The sequence below is a fragment of the Periplaneta americana genome, chromosome 11 (assembly GCF_040183065.1).
Source record: "Periplaneta americana isolate PAMFEO1 chromosome 11, P.americana_PAMFEO1_priV1, whole genome shotgun sequence".
Lineage (NCBI taxonomy): Eukaryota > Metazoa > Arthropoda > Insecta > Blattodea > Blattidae > Periplaneta > Periplaneta americana.
The window spans coordinates 20,848,115-20,872,890 of NC_091127.1; the positions used below are offsets into that span (position 1 = coordinate 20,848,115).

Consider the following 24,776-nt stretch of genomic DNA (forward strand, 5'->3'; position numbering starts at 1 on the left):
AGACAGACAGACAGACAGACAGACAGATATATAGATAGATAGATAGATAGATAGATAGATAGATAGATAGATAGATAGATAGATAGATAGATATAGGTAGATAGATAGATAGATAGATAGATAGATAGATAGATAGATAGATAGATAGATAGATAGATAGATAGATAGATAGATAGATAGATAGGTAGGTAGGTAGGTAGGTAGGTAGGTAGGTAGACAGACAGACAGACAGACAGACAGACAGACAGACAGACAGATAGATAGATAGATAGACAGACAGATAGACAGATAGACAGATAGATAGATAAAGATAATTTGTAGAAACAAAAGCCGCCCTAAATAAGGGTTCGATAGCTCGGCCTACTAATCAATTCATAAAGAATAATAAGTAAAGAAAACAATTTTGTGACACTTGGAAAGAAAAAGAAAAAAACATTAAGATAAGAAAACGTAGGAAATCATTTACAATAAAAATTTTGTTGGGTACAAATGATTACTAATTATAGCTAAGGATGATTTTAACACGTGAGATCCTATGGCATCAATCGTTGCATCAGAAATTTTATATTGTTTAAGTTGATTTAAAGTTTCAGGTGGGATCGTGCCACAGGCACCGAACATGAGCCCAAAAACTGTCCAATGTGTAATGTGGTATTGTGCTCCAAGATGCTGACAACAAGGCTCATATATGACTTGTTTTTCATGACACACCTCTTGTGGCTGTTGCTCATGCATCTCAAAACGGATTGTGGGATCAAGAATGACACCCTTATCCTTCTGCCGATCAATTATGATGATATCAGCCCGTCTAGTAGAGCCATCAGAAGAGACGCAACCAACCTCCTCATAAACCTCATAGGAAGCATTCTGACGGATTGAAGCTGCGATGAGAGAACGAACCGTATTATGTCTGTTGATTCGGAGCAATTCTCCATGACAGCAGAAACCCAAGACGTGAGGAAGCGTTTCTTGCTCGTCGCATCTTCTGCAACGGGTTGAGTCAAGAGTTCTACCAGGGAGAGTACGTACAGGTATTGTATTACAGTTCATCTTAATAGCTTGCGTCCACTGACTGCTCGAAAGTCCCTTTTTGGTTGAGATCCACGAATTACCTTTCTTCCAATGAGAATAGAAAACAACTCCCAAACCTTTACTTTTCAATTTGCTCCATTGATGAAAAGAATCTTCACGCAATGCTTTTCTTAGTTTTTGAGAAGAAATACGTTCAGAGCAATCGAAGGTAACTGGTAATTGTTTGATGCAATGTTCAATTTCGTTTGGAAGATTTCGAGTGGCTGCTACATGAGGGTTGTCAACGTGTAAAAGTCTTTGACAAATATTTAAGTGCTGAAGGTAAGCTTCCCACTGGGCTTTAAATACTCCTAAACCTCGCAATCTTCTTGGTGCATACAATATAGCATCCGGGGTGTCAGTAGGAATGTTAATTATTTCCTTAACAGCGCTGCGAATTAATTTGTCAATATCAGATAGAAATTTCACTTTAAGATCTTTTAAAGGAGCACATTGGAAGGGGTAAACCAACTGAGGCCAGATATATTGATTTAATATATTTATCTTTTGGTCAGGCATGAGTAAGGGTGAAGTGACCAGCTGATTAAGATCAGTTTTTCAATTAGTTGCGCCACGTTAAATTTTATTTCATTAAAAGTAATGGCAAGATATCTTATAACTTCATCCGATTTGATGCAAGATATTTCTTGTCCATCGATCAAGGTGAGGGAATCAGAGCAGAGACATTCTTTACGTAGGTGTATAACATTACTTTGATGCGGGTTTACTTCAAGACCAATTCTAGCTAAGGAATTCATAGTCAGCAATGTTGAATATTGAGCGGCAGATTTATTTTTACACAGTAATACTAGATCATCCGCAAATGCAAGGATGGAAAGATTATTTAATTGAGGTGATATATTGTATCCATATTCTCCAGAGATATTACTTTCGCTTAATTCCTTCATCACGAAGTCAATGGCAACATTGAATAGAATTGGTGAGAGTGGAGCCCCCTGTGCAACTCCTTGCTTGATCATTATAGGGGCTGTCTTTGTAGTTTTATTAATAGTGACAGTAGTAGAATTTCCTATTAAAAGCGATGTTATAAGCGTCTTGAGTTTTGGAGGTATAGGCATAGCATTGAGGGTTTGTTCAATGTGTTGATGAGATACATGATCAAACGCCTTAGAGATGTCCAGAAAAACTACACAACAATCCTTTTTATTAAATAAATAAATAAAGTAGACTAAGAGAATATTTAAGTTACTTAATTTGTAGACAACCAGTTATTTATTATTGCCTAAATATTAAAGATACGATTGATCAAAGTTACAATTCACTGTAACAGAGTTCAATAGTATCAGTAGAGGGATGAGCTTCCACTTGTCATGTTTTGTAACTTTTTCTATTACCATATTTTGCAATGAAGCACACGTGTGTAAATACATTAACTAAAGTTAAGTTATATTATATTTCTGCAGTGCTTGGGAAAAGTGACATAAGTCAATTTCCACAAACCTTTTTTGATAATTTATTGACAACTTACACTGGTTTATGTCGATTTGAATTTTTTTTTCTGTATGAATTATTGTAATGGGAGAAATACTTATGCATTTTTTCTAAGCAAGCAGATGTTCCGTAAGTTGTCAATAAATTCTCAAAAAAGGTTTGTGGAAACTGACTTATGCCACTTTTCCCAAGCACTGAAGATTTTATAACAAAACAAAATGAAAGGGAAAAGTAGAAATCTAAAATTCATTATTGATATTTATTCAGTTTTCATTTCATCCCTAATCAATTGGTTTTATACACGTAAATACCAGTATTAGGCACTCACATTACTTTAAGTTTAATTTGATCTATATGAGAAAGAATTATAAAAAGGAGCCGCCACTGCAAACCTCCAACAGTCTTTTTCATCAGAGCTCTGCCCACTGAAGCGAAACAAGAGTGCAGTGGGTAGCAGTGCAAGCTGAGATGACGTCACAGAGCATCGAGTTGATGATCACTGATCTAGTAGGTCATTCTTCTAACTTTTTATTTATATTTATTTGATAAATTTCAGTCTAAAACAGACAGGTTAACTTGCAAGAGGGAACATCTAAATTTCTTTAACACATTGATGCTTTTCACCAGAGAGAAGCTTCTGATTAGGCCACACAATAAGAGGAGGAGACGAAGTAAGTCTTTTTCTTTTAATTTTAGCTAGACAGTTCTACTCCTTTCCACTATCGTCCTGCAGTCTGAACAGTGTCCTTGGCCTGTCATGCTTTTTCTTCTCTAATCTCGGATCCTATATCGTATATGAACCAGAATATTGAGAAACCCCCACATGTCTAGAAAACTAAACTTTTCAGGAGACACAAAAAACATCTCAGGTCCTAGATTTGTGCTCAAATTATTTCATCCATGTTGAATCTTATACAAAGGAAACAAACGACAAATACACAAACTACACCAATATATAAACAAAATACACCCACAACTCCAATACACACTGGAACTCGAAAACAATAACTCCATAAATTTAATCTTCATCTTACGATGTTTGGATGACGTATATATGTCCGTTGATGTGACATATTGATGAATTAAATACAATTATAGTCACAATCATGCCATGGTATGAAAGAGGTTGTGAAATTTTTCTTTCATACCATGGCATGATTGTGACTATAATTGTATTTAATTCATCCATAAATTTCCTAGACATCACCATAACAAAAGTTGACAACAAACACACCTTCAAAATATACAGAAAACCAACCACCACCACCACACACATACACAACACATCTAATCACCCCACACAACACAAACATGCTGCATTCGGGACAATGGTACACAGATTACTCACTAAACCAATGAGCCAACAACATTACAATGAAGAAGTGAACACAATTAAATACATAGCACAAGAAAATAGTTACAACCCAAACATAATAGACAACATCATAAGGAAGACAAAACAAAAACTCAACAAACACAAAAACACACAAAACACAACACAAGAACACAAGAAATACATCACACTAACATACGAAAACAAAAACACACACAAGATCGCATCCTCATTCAGAAAACAGAAATACAACATAGCATACAGAACAGAAAACATCTCAACACACAAACAATAAAAACAAATAAATACAAACACACAGGCGTATACAAACTCACAAGTAATAGTTGCGACAGTTTCTACATTGGACAGACAGGCAGATCATTCCAAACTCGATACAAAGAACACATTAAAGCAATAACCAGAGGACACAATACATTTACATATGCCGAACACATAACTAATGCTAACCACACATACAATAACATAAATACAGACATGGAAATCCTACACATACAACCCAAAAACCAAAAACTCAACACACTAGAAAAATATGAAATATACAGACACACTAAAACACACCCTGATCAAATTCTCAACATACAGATCAATTTCAGAACACACACACACTATTTGACACCACATTTCAACACTTTTCAACAATCGAACGCACCCACACAATAGGCAGCGAAGTTCGAGATGACGCCGAGATCTAGTAGGCTCTGAGGAAGGTGTGAAGAAGCACCGAAACAGCTGTAAGCCGCACATACTTACACAATTAACACGAGTAAGATCGCCATTTAATCAATTATTCAAATTATTTTTTCCTTAACACTTTCTTTCTTTCTTTCTTTCTTTCTCTCAGTTTAACCTCTCCCTTCTAGGTGCATTTACACGACCCACGCCACCCGGGCCTTACAGGCCGCGACCTGTTGGGAGAGGTATTAAGCTATGGATCACATACATACTTTTTTGACCACACAAGGACATGGAGGGCCTCCCCGGATGAGGGATCAGCTCTATGCCAGGGCCACCTCCGATACAACACAAACATTTAAGACATTACACATCATTCACTCACACACATGAAAGGATTAAGGGAAGGATCGCCGTCCATGGCCGGACTTTCAAGAGGTACAATCCCGACATTTGCCTGGAAATAACTGAGGAAACCTTAACACTTTAAAAGCTAAAATGAAAGCGGATGGTAACATGTGGGGTTTCTCTTCATAATATTATGAGTCTGCATGTTTAGGCTACGAAATCATAGTAACTCAATTTCGTAAAAAAATGGACATGTGGAGTTTCTCAATATTGTGAGTCATATGTATAATTTTCCCACACCAAGTAATAAAAAAATAAGTAAGATATATGAAGCTAACCAAATGATAATTAAATTAAAAATCAGGCACATACATGATGGACCCAGCTGTGCTAGTCTGTGCTTCCGGTGGATCTGAATAGTAGAAAACTTTCTTGAGAGCTTCGAGAACCGTCACACCATCGGTGAACACTCGGTATGTCAGCAGGAACGTGTTGAGGAAGTCAATCGACAGGAACCTCAAGTCAGTCAGTCTCTCCAGTAGCCGTTCGGGCGTGGCATATCTTATCTGGGGCACCTGTGCACCACAGAAAAATGTAGGAACAATTACAGTAATTTAGTTACTGTAACAAAATTTAAATTCAGTTCATGTTGAATCTTTCGTACACTACTTTTAACATTGATGATATATAATTTATTACAAATAATTTATCAGCATATCAATAACAACCTCATAAAACTACTTACAAAAACACTCCCAAAAATAACATACACTTATGAAAAAAAAAAAATTATCGGATTAACAACATTTTCAGTTACAATTACACATATATAAACACTAAATATAAACATTTACATAGAGATAAAAAACTTTACGTGAGAAAAAGTTCGTCCAAAGGGCTGGACTCTGGAAGAGTACCCAAAACGCTCATTGCATTTCCGCGTTGAATAGCAATACTTAAGCGTTGACGCAAATAAGTAGTGCAACGGCGATCACCAATAATGGAGATCAAAATTTGGCCGATTTGAGATACCAAAACTTTAGCGTCATGACTCCAAGGACCGAAGGTCTCCACAGCAATGGCGATCTTACTCGTGAGTAGGCTCTGAGGATGGTATGAAGAAGCACCGAAACAGCTGTAAGCCGCACATGCTTACACAATTAACACGAGTAAGATCGCCATTTAATCAATTATTTAAATTCAGTATTACAGAAGCATTATCTGTTCTTTACCCAGGAAATTACTGTCCGCCTTATGCCTCGAGTACCTCATCACTTAAAATTAGGACTCATGGTAACAACTGAAGACATTTATTTCTGGCACTGATTTCTATCCATCAGAATTAAATTTTCGTTTTATACGCTACCGTCAACCGGGTATACTTTACACAAGGAGGGTAACTTTACACATTTCTAGAAAAATGTTTAGAAGGAAGCACATTACAGACAATGTGTAGCAACTCCGTGGAACTGATTCTATGTGACAACACCACATATGTGTGGTAGACTGAAGTGTGTGCCATTATTAAAGCTGTTATACACCATTTTTCTAGAAATGTGTAAAGTATACCCGGTCGACGGTAATAGAAATAGAATAATAGAAAAAGGAGCATCTTCTGCAGACCTCTGAAAAAAAGAATTAAGTAAGAGACTAGTGAAGTGCTTTGTATGGAGTGTAGCATTGTATGGGGAAGAAACATGAACATTACGATGAAATGAATAGAAGCGACTAGAAGCATGAAATGTGGATATGGAGAAGGATGGAGCATGTGAAATGGACAGACAGAATAAGAAACGAAGCTGTGTTGGAAAGAGTGGGTGAAGAAAGAATGATGCTGAAACTGATCTGGAAGAGGAAAAGGAATTGGCTGGGTCACTGGTTGAGAAGAAACTGCCTATTGAAGGTTTGCACTAGAGGGAATGTTGAATGGGAGAAGAGTTTGGGCAGAAGAAGATATCAGATGATAGACGACATTAAAATATATGGCTCAAATGAGGAGACAAAGAGGAAGGCAGAGAATAAGAAAGACTGGAGAATGCTGGGTTTGCAGTGGAAGATCTGCCCTTGGGCAGAACACTATGAATGACTGAATGCTAATTTCTTGATGTCACTGCAGGTGGCTAGCAGTTGGAATTTTCAGAAGGAATAACACACGTCCAACATCAGAAGATTAAGAAGGTCAATGTGGAAAAGGAAAACTATCTTCCTTTTGTATAACACAGTTGTTGTTACTTTCTTACAAGATATCAAATTGACAATACTATGTTCTAAACCAACTGAAAATAACATATAACTTAGTAATGAATTGCACAACAGAAGAGTAACACAATAAACAGATCAATAATTTTATTTTAAGTCGACATATATTACGTCATCATACAAGGAGCACACTCATATGAGTGACTTGTGTGGCTGGACTCCTCCATTTAGATGCACTGTTAGACGAATGTTCTATGTAAAGATTATTAATATTTTGATTCTACAGAATTATCTGTTATGGTTATTATATATCGAACATGGAGTAAGGCCACAAAGAGAAAAAAATAAAGGAGAAAGATTCGATCCGATGCTGGGGATTGAGCCTCGGTGTAGTTCAGTGGTAGAGCACCCAGTGCTTAGAACTGAGGGTTCTGGGTTCGATCCTCGATGCCAGAGCGAATTTTTCTCCGTTATTAACTAATAATAACCATAACAGATAATTCTGTAGGACCAAAAAATTAATAATCTTTACATAGTTAAAAGTGGGAAACACAGACGTTAGGTCCTTTTTATAATGTCCACAATTTTAATGTCCACTTTATTATGTCCATTACATTATGTCCATAAATATATGTCCAATGAAATATATGTCCTCTTTATTTTAGTCCAATTGCACAAATTTTATATCCACATTTTTACATCCAGTACATGATTGTACAATACATTATGTCCATCTACAAATTTACTTCAGTTCCCTACTCAATTTCTTCTGCTTGTTCATCTTCATACAGCTTCAGATGATAACCAATAGCTTTGAGGTAAGTTCTGATGTGTCCTTCTTCGTTGTAGTGGTTGTAATTCCGAACAATCTCTTCTACTCGACTTAAATTTTGTAGGTACTATCTTTTAATAGGGTGTCGCACATTCAAATGCCCGCCAAGCAATTGGATTATTATAATTTCATTATTCCTTTGGTCTTTCTTGATAAATTCCATGAATTTCCAGACCGACACGTGATGTGTGACGATATGTTTCTAAAAGCGATTGTGCCAGCCCTTGACTATGTTAGTTGTTCAATGTTGTCCTGCCAGAACCTGATTATAAGTGTTCCATATTTCAGGTGCGAATCTAGGTGGCATTGCTCTTCTTGTTCCTCGGGCAGGTGTTCCTCGGATGTAAGTTCTTTCCATGTACAATGCTAAATCCATTACGTCAGGCTCACTATTATCTATAGGGCTATCAAAAAACAGCCTGAACATCTTCCAGTGGTACAAAAGGAATTGACTTAATTAAAAGTGGACATAAATGAAAGTGGACTTGAATAAAAGTGGACATAAATGAAAGTGGACAAAAATATTAGAATACCTAAGTCATATGGACATGGTTTCAATGGACTTAACATCTTGGGAGCAAAAGCGGTGATTGTGTAAAACCTGCAACCAGGCACTGCAGAGGAGTAATAACAACAGATTCTTCGTGAACAATAGCTATACCACTAACCTTGCAGGAGTTGAGTGTGCGGCTGAATCGAATGTCCACGTCATCCTTGAAGAGCTTGGGATCGTTCTTGATGGACTGTGGCATGGTGACTGATGACGTGTCCGACATGGAGCTGTGCAGTAGGTCATTGAAGTGAACGTTATCCATGCACTGTAACACAACGTGAACAACTCTCAGCAATCTGTCAGTCAGCGGTTCTGTTTTATGACTGCTTGATATAATCACAAGTAAAATTATTTCTTCCTGGTGGTCCCTGAGCTGTCCATCGGATCCTACTTTGAGATGCAGATGGAATCTTTCTGCTTTAAACTGTCATTGGAATTGTATTAGACTAGAAGAGTCCCAGGAGACTCTAGATCAGTGATGTCAAAAAAAGAAGCACCTGTCCTTCAAACCTTCTGCTAGTGGACATAATGAGTCAGAAACGAATGAAATGTATTTGTTACTCCAATTGATATCATGAGTGCACAACAGGTTTATTTGAGAGGAATAGCACAAACAAATTTTTCACTTATAATAAAGTTTTATTCTCAGTGAAGCGACTGGTAATGTACATCAACAGAAAGTTTTTTTTTCCAATTCCAATAAACAATAAGGAAGTTCAAATGGATTAAAGTATTACTGTAGGAAACTTATAACAAAAAAATTGGGTTTTTAAATGTTATGATAAAATGGTGTTATTATCGCATACTTAAACTGTATCAAACTGAATATCAATATCTTTTTTCACTTATATAAAAATGTTAAACTGATTCCCCATTTTCATTATATATATTAATTAATCTTCTTTTATTAATTACGTACAGAGAAATTGTTAAAAAGTTTTACGACTTAAAAATTCAGTCAATTCAGCAATGAGTTTCAAACTATCTGCACCTTGATAGTTCTTAAATAGGGCTATTCTTTTCTGATGGAACAACCAGAAAAATCGTTTAATACTTTTTTTCTTTCACAAACAATGTGTCTAATGTCTATCCAAGCCAAGAATCGTACTAGACCAAAACTGTGGCTAAGCACGACGACACATTCTTAGTCATAACATGGCCAACATCGAACAAGTTTATATATAAATGCACGTTTAACAAGAGTTTAATATACAGGTAGCAATTCCTTTGTTTTTTTAGAATTTTTAACATTATGACGATGGCCATGACTAGACCATGATAACCACGTGACTCAGATTCGCGCCATAGCCTATCTTTCTCGTTAGCCACAACCAAAACAATATGACGTCACTGACTGATCTGTGATTGGCTGGAAGGTAAAATCAATATATGCTATAAAATATAATCCGTGGCGCTACAGCCCGTGAAGGGCCTAGACCAACCAGCTGGCTGCTGGCCTCACGACCACATGTCGAAGCAGAGGTGGACGATCATCCAACCAGAATGGAGGTATCGTGCGGTTAGCATGATGATCCACCCAGCCGTTATAGCTGGCATTCGCAACCGGATTTTGCTAGCTTCGTAGCTTCCCAAGTGCATCATGATGCTGAGTGGTCACCAATCCCATACACTGGCCGAAATTTCATGAGAAAATTTCTTCCCCCATGAGGACTCGAACCAGCGTGCATTCCGTAATGCGAGTCCTAGGCAGGATGCCTTAGACCGCGACGCCACAGATGCTACAAAATATAGTCCCGTAAAAATTTCTTATAACCAGGGAACGGATTTATATGGACTAAAAATATATGAAATATGTAAATATATATGTAGTTATTTTTACCAAAATATGGAATTAAATATGGATTTTTACCAAAATATGGAATTAAATATGGACTTAAAATTATAAAAAAATGACTATGTACGTTAAATATTGGTACATTTTAATCAAACTAAACAAAAAATATAATGGACGTACCTTATCTTCCAATGTAGTTTCAACAAAACACAATTTTTATTGTCTGTTACCATAACAATAGGTTACAAACATTTCTTTCAAGTGCTGAAAAGTGAATCTTCTTCTATTGTCTCTGAGGATAGATTTATACTGACTAAAAGAGCGTTCGACGTCACAAGAAGTAACTGGTACATAATTCAATTTCACAATGTCTGCTGGGGATAAGTCCAAGTTAATCTTCACTGTTGATTCACCACTCATCACAGCAACAACCTTTTGTAGTTCTTCATATCCAGGGTTTTTTGAAAGTACAGTGTCCACCTTAGCTCTTACTGCATCTGCAACTTTACCTCTACCACGATTCAGTTGTTCCACAGTACTATTTATAATTTCAAAACTTTCAGATAGTGAAAGGTGCCTATTTTGGAGACTTTTGAGCGTTTTTATGATGCATGAAAATGTATGCTGAATGTGAGCTAAGTCATTCTTCACACTTATGTCACAGGTAACTGTTTTCGCAGTATCAATTGAGACTGCATCTTCAGAGTCCAATGCAAGGAGAACATTGTTAATAGAGTCTATATGTTCGGCATAATATTCAACTGCTTCTAGCCATGTACCCCATCTAGTTAAAATTGGCTTTGGTGGCAATGGAATTTCAGGGTACATTTCTTTCAACACGTTAACTCTACTGGGAGCTTTGAGAAATACTTTTTTCACTGATGAAATCAACAAATCTACTTTAGGGAAATTGTCTCTGACCACTTCTGCCACACGATGAAATGCATGCGCCACACAAGTAAAATGAGTCAATTTAGGATATACAACAGATAATGCTTGTCCAGCTTTGACCATATAAGGGGCAGCATCGCTAATAAAGAATAACACATTATCGTACATAATACCCTTTGGCCACAGGATACCCATAGCTTCGTTGAACAGTTTAACTATAGTTTTGTTATTGCACTTTTCTAGAACATCACAATGTAAAAGAATTCGTTCAGAATATTGTTCACTTAACAAACCGATAACTACATTACCAACAAGTCTACCTTCTTTGTCGGGAGTCTCATCAATGGAAACCCAAATTGAACTATCTTTAATTTCATCTCTTATCTTCTGTATTGTCTCATCGTAGATGGATGGAGCATACGTCTTCCTAAGTGTTGACTCATCCGGGATTGTATGTTGAGTATATTTTTCAAGGAATTCCCTGAAGACCTTATTCTTTAGTTTGTAGAGAGGAATATCAGCAGAGATGAGAGAACGGCACAGGTCGATGTTAAACTCAGATCTTACATTCGATGTTGTTGGTTGTGTTAAAAACAATTGTCTCTGCTTGGAATTTAGTTGTTTGTTGGCCTGATGTTTACTAGTTGTAATGTGTTGTTGCACCAGGAACTTTTGTGTAGATGATACTGCACACTGACACAAATTACAAAATAATATTTTATTGTCAGTTGATAAACCATCTTCTTTAAATTCTGAAATGTAACTTGTTAGTTTTGATTTTAAATTGACTGAATGACGTACTTTTGGCATATTTACCGTCTTTATAGTATGATTTACAAAACTGAACCTATGTGTACTCTGACTGGCATTTAACTGTTGAGCTGCACAACTGAAGTCTGTTAAAAATTTTAAATTAAATTAATACAGTTTTGTAACTTACTTTCCCATTGTTGATAGGACTGCTAATTTTCAAATAACTCTGATGTTAAAGGGATTACTGAACATGTGTTTAAATCTCTATTGTTGAAATGTATTTTTAAAAGTTAATGGAATTTTGTTTTGTTTTATTGTTAAACCTAATATAATATGGACTGTTTTATATGAAATATGGAAAATATATGGAAATTAACGAAAATATGTACTAAACTCTAAAATATGGAAAAATATGGAAAATAAAAGTAGGATTTTTCAACTCTACACATTGTGAAACATAAAGATAATGCAAAATATAAATTATATTAGCTTTATAAGTAAATATGTATTTACATATAAATCCTTTCCCTGCTTATAACTAATGTTTTTACACATATTTTGTGAATTCAAATCAGTGCAGTGTAATTAACCATTATGCTAGATTAAGAAAACCTAATGTAACTATACATTAATGTGTACTTGATCTTTTCTGTTCACCACGGCGTAGTGATACATTAATACGATTCTTGGCTTGGATAGATAATATTGTGTATAATATAATGAGCTTCACTAACATGCTCAGCTCACTAATAAAAATATAACATTCCACATTAAGCCCGTTGTACATTCTTGCTATCTCTTTCATTGCTATTTCATTATTAGTCTACTGACCTCGTTCTTCACAATTACTCTGAGCTCTAAAACCTATGCTTTGCGCTTGTATTTTATGAATTATCATTTGGATGGAAAGATATTACAAAAATATTTTAAATGTTTGTCACGCTTGAATTGACCTCACTGTTCTACATGATGACCATATCTGGAAACTAATGAGTGTACCTGGCTGATATCGCTGATCCAGGCAGCCTTCTCCTGCATGGTGGGTGCAACGAGGTGCACGACCACCTGGGGGCCTCCCGTCTTCACATCCAGGATGATCTTGAAGTCCCGGTTGTGCAGGTGGCAGCTGCCGCTAGAGGTCTCGCTGATGCCGCTCGACTGGCTCGACATCGAGCACACAGACGACTCTGCACCACAACGCAGTCGCACCACTACCATTACTTTCTAGAATGAGTCGGCAGGCAAGCACTCGCCCCCAGACTGCCATAACTCTGCGGAAACCTTAACAATTCTGTGATATTATAATATCTATGAAGATAGATATGTCAGTTAGATAATGTGCATTAATAGAAATATAGAGGCTGATACACAGCATTATATATTATTCATATCAGTCACTTTTCATTATTATACTAGGTATTCAACTGAATTGGATTGTTTCTGTCATGTTTTATTATGTCAGAGTGTCTATATTTTTATATAAATACTAGCTGTACCTGTGCGCTCTGCTGCACTTGTTAGAAATAAATATAAAGTAATTACATAATTAAAATAGGACATCTGGTCCAGGGAACATTCGTGTTTGATAGAAGGAGAAATCGTTTAATATGTCACTTAATTTAAATTGTATTTAAATAATTAAAATGCGATCATTTTGGTCCAGAGACCACTCATTTAGTGCAATGACAATTCCTTTAACATGTTTCTTAATTGTTATTACATGCAAATAATTAAAATATGATCATTTGGTTCAGAGAACATCCGTTTTTGGTGCAATTTGGTCCCATCAAAATTTTGCTTGGAACGAAATGTATCAGAAATCATTTTTAAAGAAACTTTTGTTATGCAACATTTTTCACAAAAATTAATAATAAGGGAGATATTTCGATTTATTTAATTCAAGCCCCCTTATAACCTCCCTTTTAAATAAAGTATTTTGAATGCCATATAGCTTAAAATGTAAGTTACAACGAACTTAATTTATATTTCAATTTTCATATAAATCGGTTCAGCCATTATCACGTGAAAAGGTAACAAACATTCAGACAGACAGACATACAAACAAAAATTTCATAAAAGCGATTTTCGGTTTCAGGATGGTTAATTATACATGTTAACACAAATTATTTTTGGAACATCGAAAATTACCAGAAAAATTTTGGCTACAGATTTATTATTAGTACAGATAGGTAATTATAAAGTAACTAACATTGTTGAAATTAATAGGTATAATGTGCAATCAAGATTAAACAGTTATGGAATGTTGTGAAGAATGGGATTCAGAGTCCCTTTAGAGTGGTGCGTTAGTGGTGCTGCATTATATACTAAATTTTTGTAGAGAATTTTTCAGTCTTGTTAAAAAAAAATGTTATGTTTTATTTAACGACGCTCGCAACTGCAGAGGTTATATCAGCGTCGCAAGATGTGCCGGAATTTTGTCCCTCAGGAGTTCTTTTACATGCCAGTAAATCAGCCTGTCGAATTTAAGCACCCTTAAATGCCATTGACCTGGCCCGGAATCGAACCCGCAACCTTGGGCATAGAAGGCCAGCGCTATACTAACTCGCCAACCAGGTCGACAGGTTCCAGTAAACATGAACATAGAGAGTGATATATTTTTGGAAACTTTGCTCATATGAGAAAGACTAGAGGTAAAAATGGAAGAAGAGTCTGGGTCCATTTATTGGTTTTGAAAAGACAGAATCGAGGACTATTCCATACTTTGTTTGGTGATTTACACCAGGATGATAAAAAGCGTTTTTATTCTCGTATTTTCGCATGTTTAAGAAATCATTTCAAGAGCTTCTGGCAGGAATTACCAATGAAATTCGAAAAAAAGACACCGTAGAACAATAGGCTGTATACTGTCATGGCAGTGTAAAGAATTGGTGGGCCCAACAGACGTCCATTAGCAGTGCCTCTGATGCACCACGCACACATCACTAAAATAGTGGCCTGGCTGTGGCCCTATCTCAAACCTACAATTTAATTTTATATATCGCAATGTGAAGTGCCACTTTTAGTGGCCACTACCAGCACTGAAGCCAACTGCTCAGATTGTCTGCAGCGCCACTATTCTGTTGCTGTGGTTATGTGTGAAGGCCCCCATTTATATCATATGTCCTCATCTGAAGGGGGCTCTTAGTTATTCAGTGCAAAAAAATTGCTTCCACTGTTATGATGAAAAAATTAAGCTTTGAGAAATAAACGGAAGTTTGTTAGCTATTTGATTAGTTTATTATACCAGAATGCTGCACATTTTCCAAGTTTGAGAAAATGATTTTAAATACTCAAATAAGAATTATTTGTATAATTTTATTAATTATGAATGTGATGGAAACTTGATTGTCAGATTAAAAACACATCTGCGAAATTATCTTTGTACTAAAGGCAAAAAGGTGGCAACCCTATCGTAGATTGTAGAGAAACCACAAAGCAGCAACCTGGGCTCTCTGTTTAGCTCATTATGTGGAGGGCAGTATCGGCAATTGGGTACCTGTACAACACAAACTATTAATGTAACATATTACCAGTGATTTTTTTTTTCTAGAGGAAAAGATGATGAAACTCTGTGTAAAAATTTATTGTGCTGGACGGGGACATGATAATCGTCGAGTACACTGGGAATTAAATGGAGTTCAGAAAAATATCATGTTAAAAACATAATTAATACTTCTTTATTTTCACATCGTACTAAACTGGAGAATTAGCATGGTAGCTTTGAACCGTACTGTTATGGTTACGACCAAATTTAACTAAATACAAAATGTTGCCAACATAAGAACATGACTTTGGTCTGTGGTGTCGTTAGAAGGAGAAATTTGTTTCTTTTTGTCTCTACGTCCTTTGTTCTGAACATTACTGAGAGATAGCACCACTGTTTCACATATTTCAATGATTTTTCCCCAGACCACCAATTTGTTTGGACGACATTTCTACATAAAAGATTAAGACAGATCTTACAAACGATCTCCAGTTACTAACAGTATAGTCATCAAAATTGTGTGTCCATTTTATATCGAACTAAAATCTCTCTCGCATTTTCTTTTGTTTCATCACGGCCAAATGGGTTTATCTCTTCGGTGTCGATGTTTCTAGTCGACCATGGTCTTTATGACAGTTTTTGTTTCGTAATATTGATAAACAATAATATAATTAAAGTGGTGAATAATTTCATGGCCCCTGAAAGTTTTTTTTTTTTTGCAAAATGCTAGGTATTTTCTCTAGGCCACAAATAAAACTGCAATGCAGTCATAATTACGTACTTAATGCTTTGGCGAACATTGATCGGAAATTTACTTTCCGCTATTTAAATGGTATTACGCGAAACACACCTTTTTTCCCCTTTATTTCGTTGTCATAACCTACTTTAACATCTTACTACATATGCATTTTCTTTTGGTGCATTCAAAACATCGTCATTGTACTGCATAAACCTTGCACGTGACTAATAGAGTGATTTATTTAAGAATACAGTCGCGAATTTTACTACCACCATTTCGATTGTCTTTTGTTTTACATGGCTCAGTACAGCCTGGTGACTAGTGGCTAGCGAGTAACATTGACTATCGACATTGCTGTACCATGCATATTATCCAGTTGTTCCTCACATCGTAATGCACCTTTCAGAAGAAACATAAATTAAATCCATGTTAGTATAAACTGATTCAGTATGGGTTAACAAAGTAATAAATTGCTTTGCAACAAAGGCTTTACTAAACTAATAAGCCTACTAGTGCCCAAAGTATTAAACAATTTCCCACAGCATAGCCGTTTAATCAGTATTTTCCCCTTTCCTATTATACTTTTTCTTTGTGACATCTGTAGCAGCATGGCGGTCTGTCAGAGTTGAAGTTGATAAAAGGAGGCCCAACAATTTTACTAAGAAGCAAGTTCCTCATGCTGGTAACTAGCAGGGATGATCTCAGTGGAGAGAGAATGAAGTTGAGTTGGGAGAAGATTCACAATATATCAGTTCCGTGATGAAAATTATAACAAAAAGGTGCCGGAACCATTCTGGTGCATTCCGCTAGAAAAAAAAAGCATCTGTACTACTAAATATAAACAATTAAAACATAATTTAGTCCTCCATCTGTTCGCTATATGCAGAACCCGAATCACGTAAGTGAAGTCTGTAGACATTCCATACACACAGACTCATTTAGTTACCAAAATAAATAAGGAGATGCTAAACAAATGTTGTACTGGTATCTGTCTAAGAAGTGAGATTAGGGTCTATTTCGCAATCATGCATTCTATTTAAGGGGAGGGGTTGGTATTTTTTTGGTGAAAAATGAGTATATTTTCAAAAAACAAAAAAATTCTTTAAAATACTCTGTGATATGTGTGGAATGCATAGCATAACATTTTGTGGGTATTTGTGCCCTTATCGGATGTTGAGTCTCCATTTTTAAACTTCCTGCGTTATGGACTTATAAATCACTCGCCCACTTTTATTGTTGTTTCCGGTAAATTAAATTTTCAAAGAACATTTTTTTTTTTCTTTAAAATACCCTTTGATATGTGTGGAATGCATTGCATAACATTTTGTAGGTATTTTTGCCCTTATTGGATGTTGAGACGTCATTTTTAAACTTCCTGCGCTATGGAATTTTAAATCACACGCCCGCTTTTATCGGTTTCCAGTAACTTCATTTTTTTTGCTACATTGCCAGACAAAAATGGATATAATTTCTGAACTATTAAAGATAGATGCATTAAATTTAGAACACTCATTCTTTATACTATTACGAAACTTTTCTCTCTAACAGAATTTTGTTAATTGACTTCATTTTAAAAATACGTCCGTTTCTTTGCAAGAAAGGAAATCAGGAAATTGTTATTAAATTTTAATTGTTTATTTTACAAACGTAGGGACTAATATCACAATTCTGTTACAGACAGTTTGTAGAACATGCTTTTGCAAATACATTGCAAAACACTGTTTGGATCTATCTTTAAAAAAGGTTTAGATATATCGGTTTTAGTACAATCCTGTACTGGGTATATTTTTTTTCAAATTTGGGCCTCCAAATAATTTTTTTCAAAATATTTTTATTTGGTTGAGTTGCCACACTATGAGCTCTCTACATAGAAAAAATTAATATTTTACACCAAATAGGAAAAAAGTTTTAAAAAATATCATCCTCTCCCCTTAAAATCCACTGACAAAATTCACATTGTATCACCGGGTCATAGGTCTTGCACGACTGTAGGCATATCAGCAGATTTATCTTCAATAGCTTTGTAGCAATTGGCACAAAACTGTAAAATGTAATCCTTTTTTTATAAGATGATGTAGAATATTTCAGGGTCATTTTCCAGGCCATGTTCAATGTCATACAACTTTTCGTCAATGAGCACAGTACCAGTACGCTTCTTTTGTTTTTCTTATCTGTAATATTTTTAACCTATACAAAGAAACTTTCATTTCTGTCAAAATTGATAAGAAAATGTCTGATTGGTTGGAAATTTTTACTGGTGTCAAACAAGAATGTCCTCTCTCACCGCTCTTATCCAATATTTATATGAACGCAATAGTACAGGAATTTAGAAACTCAAGACATGGTCATATAACTATAAATCGAAATTTGTATCTGGACGTACTGACTTTTGCAGATGATTTGGTTTTGCTAGCCACTTTAGAAGATGATTTACAATGATCAGTCTATAGTTTAAAATTAATAGCTGATAAATCTCGAATGTAAATATCCATGAAAAAAAAAAGCATTCTGTACTACTAATTATAAACAATTAAAACATAATTTAGTCCTGCCATCTGTTCGCAATATGCGGAACCCGAATCACGTAAGTGAAGTCTGTAGACATTCCATACACACACACTCATTTAGTTACCAAAATAAATAAGGAGATGCTAAACCTGTCTGCCTTCTTGTTCTAAACAAATGTTGTACTGATACTTGTCTAAGAAGTGAGATTAGGATCTATTTCGTAATCATGCATTCTATTTAAAATCCACTGACAAAATTCACATTGTATCACTGGGTCATAGGTCTTGCACGACTGTAGGTGTATCAGCAGATTTATCTTCAATAGCTCTGTAGCAATTGGCACAAAACTGTAAAATGTAATCCTTTTTTTTATAAGATGATGTAGCATATTTCAGGGTCATTTTCCAGGCCATGTTCAGTGTCATACAATTTTTCGTCAATGAGCATAGTATGCTTCTTTTGCTTTTCTTATCTGTAATACTTTTAGTCCACACCTGTGGAGTAACGGTCAACGCGTCTGGCCGTGAAACCAGGTGGCCTGGGTTCGATTCCCGGTCGGGGCAAGTTACCTGGTTGAGGTTTTTTCCGGGGTTTTCCCTCAACCCAAAATGAGCAAATGCTAGGTAACTTTCGGTGCTGGACCCCGGAGTCATTTCACCGGCGTTATCACCTTCATCTCATTCAGATGCTAAATAACCTAAGCTGTTGATAAAGCGTCGTAAAATAACCTACTACAATACAACAACAATGTAATACTTTTAACCTATACAAAGAAACTTTCATTTCTGTCAAAATTGATAAGAAAATGTCTGATTGGTTGGAAATTTTTACCGGTGTCAAACAAGAATATCATCTCTCACCGCTCTTATCCAATATTTATATGAACGCAATAGTACAAGAATTTAGAAACTCAAGACATGGTCATATAACTATAAATCGAAATTTGTATCTGGACGTACTGACTTTTGCAGATGATTTGGTTTTGCTAGCCACCTTAGAAAATGATTTACAATGATCAGTCTATAGTTTAAAATTAATTGCTGATAAATCTCGCATGTAAATATCCACGAAAAAAACAAAAACAAAAGAAATAAAAATAATGGCATTCTGCGGCAAATATCCTGTATGAAGCAAAATTTGTATAAATGGTAACATTTTAGAAAGGATTAATGAATTAAATTATCTTGGTTTCAAGCTTTCCCTTCTATCTCATCTAGATATCTCACAAAAAATTTAAATTCAATAAAACTGCAGGCATTATCAACAGTAAAATGAAATGTTCTTTAGCCCAGAAACATACCCGCACTTGTCTGTACAAGACCTTAGCAAGACCTGTCCTTTGATGAAAATAGAATTACTGCCAGTGAAATGAAGTTTATGCACCGAACAGCAGGATACACTAAATGGGATCATAAAAGAAATGAAGCCATCCTACAAGAACTGAAAATGAAACCTGTACCGGTACTGCAGTATATTCATCAATATCAAGACAACTGGCTTCACCATGTCAAGTGTATGCCTAGAACAAGGATTCCTCGAGCGATCTTGAACTACAAACCAACAGGGAAAAGATCACTGGGTCGCCCTGTGAAGAGATGGCGGAGAAACTTTTGTAGATCGGAACAGTACTTCTAGGACTATCACCTGTTACGAAGATGATGACCTGTAATAGTTTACTACCTCGTGGAATTTATCCACAAGGCCATGGATCGCTTTATGACTTGGAAACGCACCTGGGAATTTTTCTTTAAATCGTGTAAAAATATATGAACTGTAATTGTTAATGTATAATATTATTATACATAAATTTAATATTTACCAGTAGGTACTATGTATTACTATATATGTGTGCCACTTCAGGCTGAAATTGAATAACAAAAACACGAGTACAACCATGTCGACTCATTCTCACAAAAGACTAAACACAGGTCACGTGAGCTGGCCTTCAGAGCCAGTAATGTATCATTAGCGATAACTAGCTCTTTTCAGTAACTGGAGCCTATGAATGACTTTACTGAGGACCCAGGAAGCTGTATTGCAGTTTCTTTACCCAGTAGATCGGAGAAATTAAATCATACTTTTCAAAACTCAAAATGTCCCAATATTTATGTTCATTAGAGCTAAACAGTAAAAACTTATGATAGTTCACCATACAGGGAAAATGCCAAATTGAGCATTATAAATAACCGTCATTACAAAGTACAAATAATTGTATGGAAAATTTTAAATATGTAATGGAAGCTGTGATATATCTTATATCTATGATGGTGATGATGATGATTATTAGGAAAAAATAAATGATATAACCTGCAGCATAAACTTGAAAAAAACTTTACAAAAGAAAATAAGACGAAATGCATACCAGTATTTAACATTTCATATGTTCACAGCTTCATTGTTAATGCATTTAGTTATGAAAACTGGGCACTAGATATAGGTATACAATAAAAACTGAAACAACAGAAACTAATTTAAAAACTGAATTGGATTTAATAGTAATTTTCGTTTCATTCCTATGTTGAAATAATTTTATATTTCGTAAAAAAAAAAGGGAATCCCTAAAACTAGTGCGAACGCCTAAAGAAAACATATCTCTTCCTCTAAAAATCTTATTAAATAATAAATATACCGTATCTAACATGTTGAATATATAATTATTTAAAATGTGATAAATATGACACCTACAGTTGCTAAAACAGGACATGCAATACATAAGATAAAATAAAATGTGGCATAGGTAACAGAAACGAAACTCTAAACAGAGACCAGCCCAGAAAACTGTGAAAGACTATAACTTATATATCAAGCAACTGAATTGACTAGATAGACTGGCAATGAAATTCAAAGATTTCAGAACTTTTATAATAGAACAAAAGTGATTTTTTTTCCTACCGTAAGCACCAAAACATCTCTGATACAAAAAAAAAATTAATATAATCAGTGCTATAAAAATTTGTAGGTAGAGCTATCGAAATAAAATCATAGCAAAGCAAAAATAAAGTAAATTTCGTAATTTAGTTTGTTTTGAGAACTATGACTAACAGTAAGCATATTATGTTTTATTATATATTATATACAACACTTATTGTGAAACAACATTTACAAACTTCAAAATATCTCCCTACAAAATTCTATTTCAGCTCCATTGCCATGTATGTTATGACAAAATGCTCAGTTATTTTAAATTAACGCATAAACGAAATATACCGGTAAACAAAAAATAATTAAATTACATATGTAAATAGAGAATCATCTTAAAGAATGGTTGCTTGTCATTTGGGAAGCATTTATTTGGAATATTTTCTTTACTGTAAAGATGTCTGAGAAACACGTCTCAAAGACCATCTACTTTCGTCTTCAGGCGAGGATGAATCCAATATGTCATTGGAGTCATTAGTCTACCAGCATGAAAGTACATCAAACCTTGGAAACGTTAAGTGTTTCAGACATATTTACAAGAATGGAAATAGCCAAAAGGAAATCTTTCATGTGGTAGGTGGAAACATCAGATACTTACTGCGAATATATCCTTTTTGATAAACAGAAAAGAATAAACAAAAGAGAGGGATCAAATTTCTTTGACAGAACACAACATATTGAAAGAATAGAATTGACACAATGAGCACTGTAGTATGATATAATCCTGAAGATAGAGAAAGACAGAGTTAGTGCGTTTGTGTTACAGCCAAAATTCTTGGTGCATTTGTGTAGTTTGTAGAGTACCGGTAACGAAAAACTACAAACATTAATGAAAGAATATGAAGATGAAGAATGAAGAAAAAGGAAGAAATAGAAAGAAAGAAGATTTGTAATGAAAAAGGATAAGTGAAAGAATGAAAGAAGGAGAATAATATCAATATAATACTGGTATTAACTATCGTAATGTCTAAATTCATAACTGCTATTTCACCTTAACTTGCTCGCTAATAACATGAAATACATTCTGTCTTATAAATTCTACCGATTGGTAATTGGTATTAAATCTGCTGAACATTTCGAATACAAAAATAAATGCAGAGGACAGGAAGTTAGATTTTATATCTTTTTCCAAGATGTTGAAAAAATTTACATAAACGTTTTTCTACAATCACTTCAAATTTTCTATTTAGTAGTACAATACAATAATAAGGATCTTCCTGCTAACCACAGAGAGTGGAAATACTTATTTACATTGTTCATATTGTATTTGGAGAATAAAATATAGGGTATTGTACTATAATTTACATTTTTATTTTAAAGTAATATGTACATTTTTTCTTATTTTTGGGTAGGCCATAAAAGTAACTATGAAACCAGCGTGTAAAAAAAACTTTCATGCCATGAAGTCCACATGTCTCTTCACATTGTTGTGCTCTTTAATTTGTTTTCATGTGAATCGCAGTTGTCATTTGATATCTTGAAGACATACCGGTACTGTTTTCAAGGAAATCCAACTTCGCATATGAAAGACATTTTCATAATATGTTATGGAGTGCTCTTAAATTATCTGATTATGATTATGATTATTTTTAATCTCCATTGTAGTCCTTTTCATGATACTCATTTTTTTTTTACAAAGTTTGTTCAAAGTTCTTTGCTGTGCTGCTACTTAGTGAACTATTTTTCGTACCTAAGTTTTCAATTTGTATATTTGTGTTTAGCAGGTGTTGGTTTTAAATAGGAAGAAATTTTGATGGTACATTTTGAGTGACTGTAATTTTTTTTAAAATTGGAGACTGTAAATATAAATGTGAATGAAAGAAATTACTAGAAATTCAGCTTAAAATAAAAGTACGTACCTAATTAATAAAGCAATTCAATTTTCTATGTAAAATATGTAAAATAATATACAAATAATAACAACAGCAATAAAAGATTAACAATAAAATGCTTTTGGAAACATTTTCTAATTTGTGAACTGGATTAAAAGTCTCAAAAGCCTACAAAATTATACATTAAATAATCTGCAAGATGAAGGAATAATCTTCTATGGTATACAGATCTCTGAGAATTATGAGAGTCTGGTGGCACAAATATTTTGACAACTATGTGAATTGGTGGACTTTTTCTATTACCAAAATAAACATTAAATACTCTACTGAATCTGGTAAGGTTATCAGTTGATGTGACATATCAGACTAAATAAGCAAATGGTACACATAAATTACCGGTACTGACAACAGTCATATCACTTTAAATTAATTTTAATCTTACGATTATTAAAAATATTCGCAGAATATTATGCCTATTCAAGTAAGGAAAACGCAAATATATACCATTCTTTAATAAAAATTAAAAAAATTAAAGAAAAGTAATGCAGGACACATTTTGCTTCTTCATTCTCTCAAGAATTCTAGTTTAAGAAGAATTATTTGAAAGACACAATCTTCAACTTCAATGATTTTATTTTGAAGAATTTCTAGCGCAATAATTAACAATAGATCCCTATTAGAAACAACAACAACCAAATTTCTTGGCTTAAAAATCGATAATGTGTTAAATTGGAAAAATCATATTAAAGAAATTACCCCCAAACTAAATTCAGCTTGTTTTGCTATTAGATCTATGCAAAAGATATTAATATCAATACCTTAAAAACAATATACTTTGCATACTTCCACTCGGTAATGAGTTTTGGAATAATATTCTGGGGAAATTCCACAGATAGTAACAATATATTTCTATTACAAAAAAGAGTAATTAGAATAATAGTAGGTGCGAAATCTAGGGAGTCGTGTAGGACTATTTTAAAAAAACTACAAATAATGCCCCTGGCTTGTCAGTATATCTTTTCATTAATAGTCTTCCTCGTATGTAATCGTGAAAACTTTATAACTAATTCAACAGTTCATAGCATAAATACACGTCAAAAAAATGACTTTCATACTCCATCAGCAAGTGTATCGTGCTATCAAAAAGGAGTGCGTTATATGGCAGTAAAAATTTTTAATAGGCTCCCTATCGATATAAAAAATGAAACTCAAGACATAAAATTATTTAGGGCCAAATTAAAGAAGTACCTAATTTCTCACGCCTTCTATTCTGTAGGTGAATTCATGACATTCAATAACACTTCATGAAATTGATACTAAAACTTTGTGTTGTACTAGTAGACTATATTGTAAATCTCGTCTGTATATATTTCA

General features: G+C 34.5%; 1 protein-coding gene across 1 annotated transcript in view; it reads right to left on the reverse strand.

Annotated features, from left to right (window-relative positions):
- LOC138708681 (ras-specific guanine nucleotide-releasing factor 2-like) overlaps positions 1-24,776 on the reverse strand; it is an 868,468-nt gene that overhangs the window by 62,262 nt on the left and 781,430 nt on the right. The window contains exons 12-14 of the mRNA XM_069838768.1: positions 12,920-13,107; positions 8,597-8,746; positions 5,270-5,472 (exon numbers count right to left, since the gene is read on the reverse strand). Coding sequence (XP_069694869.1) covers positions 5,270-5,472; positions 8,597-8,746; positions 12,920-13,107 — 541 coding nt within the window. The remainder of the gene's footprint in view (positions 1-5,269; positions 5,473-8,596; positions 8,747-12,919; positions 13,108-24,776) is intronic.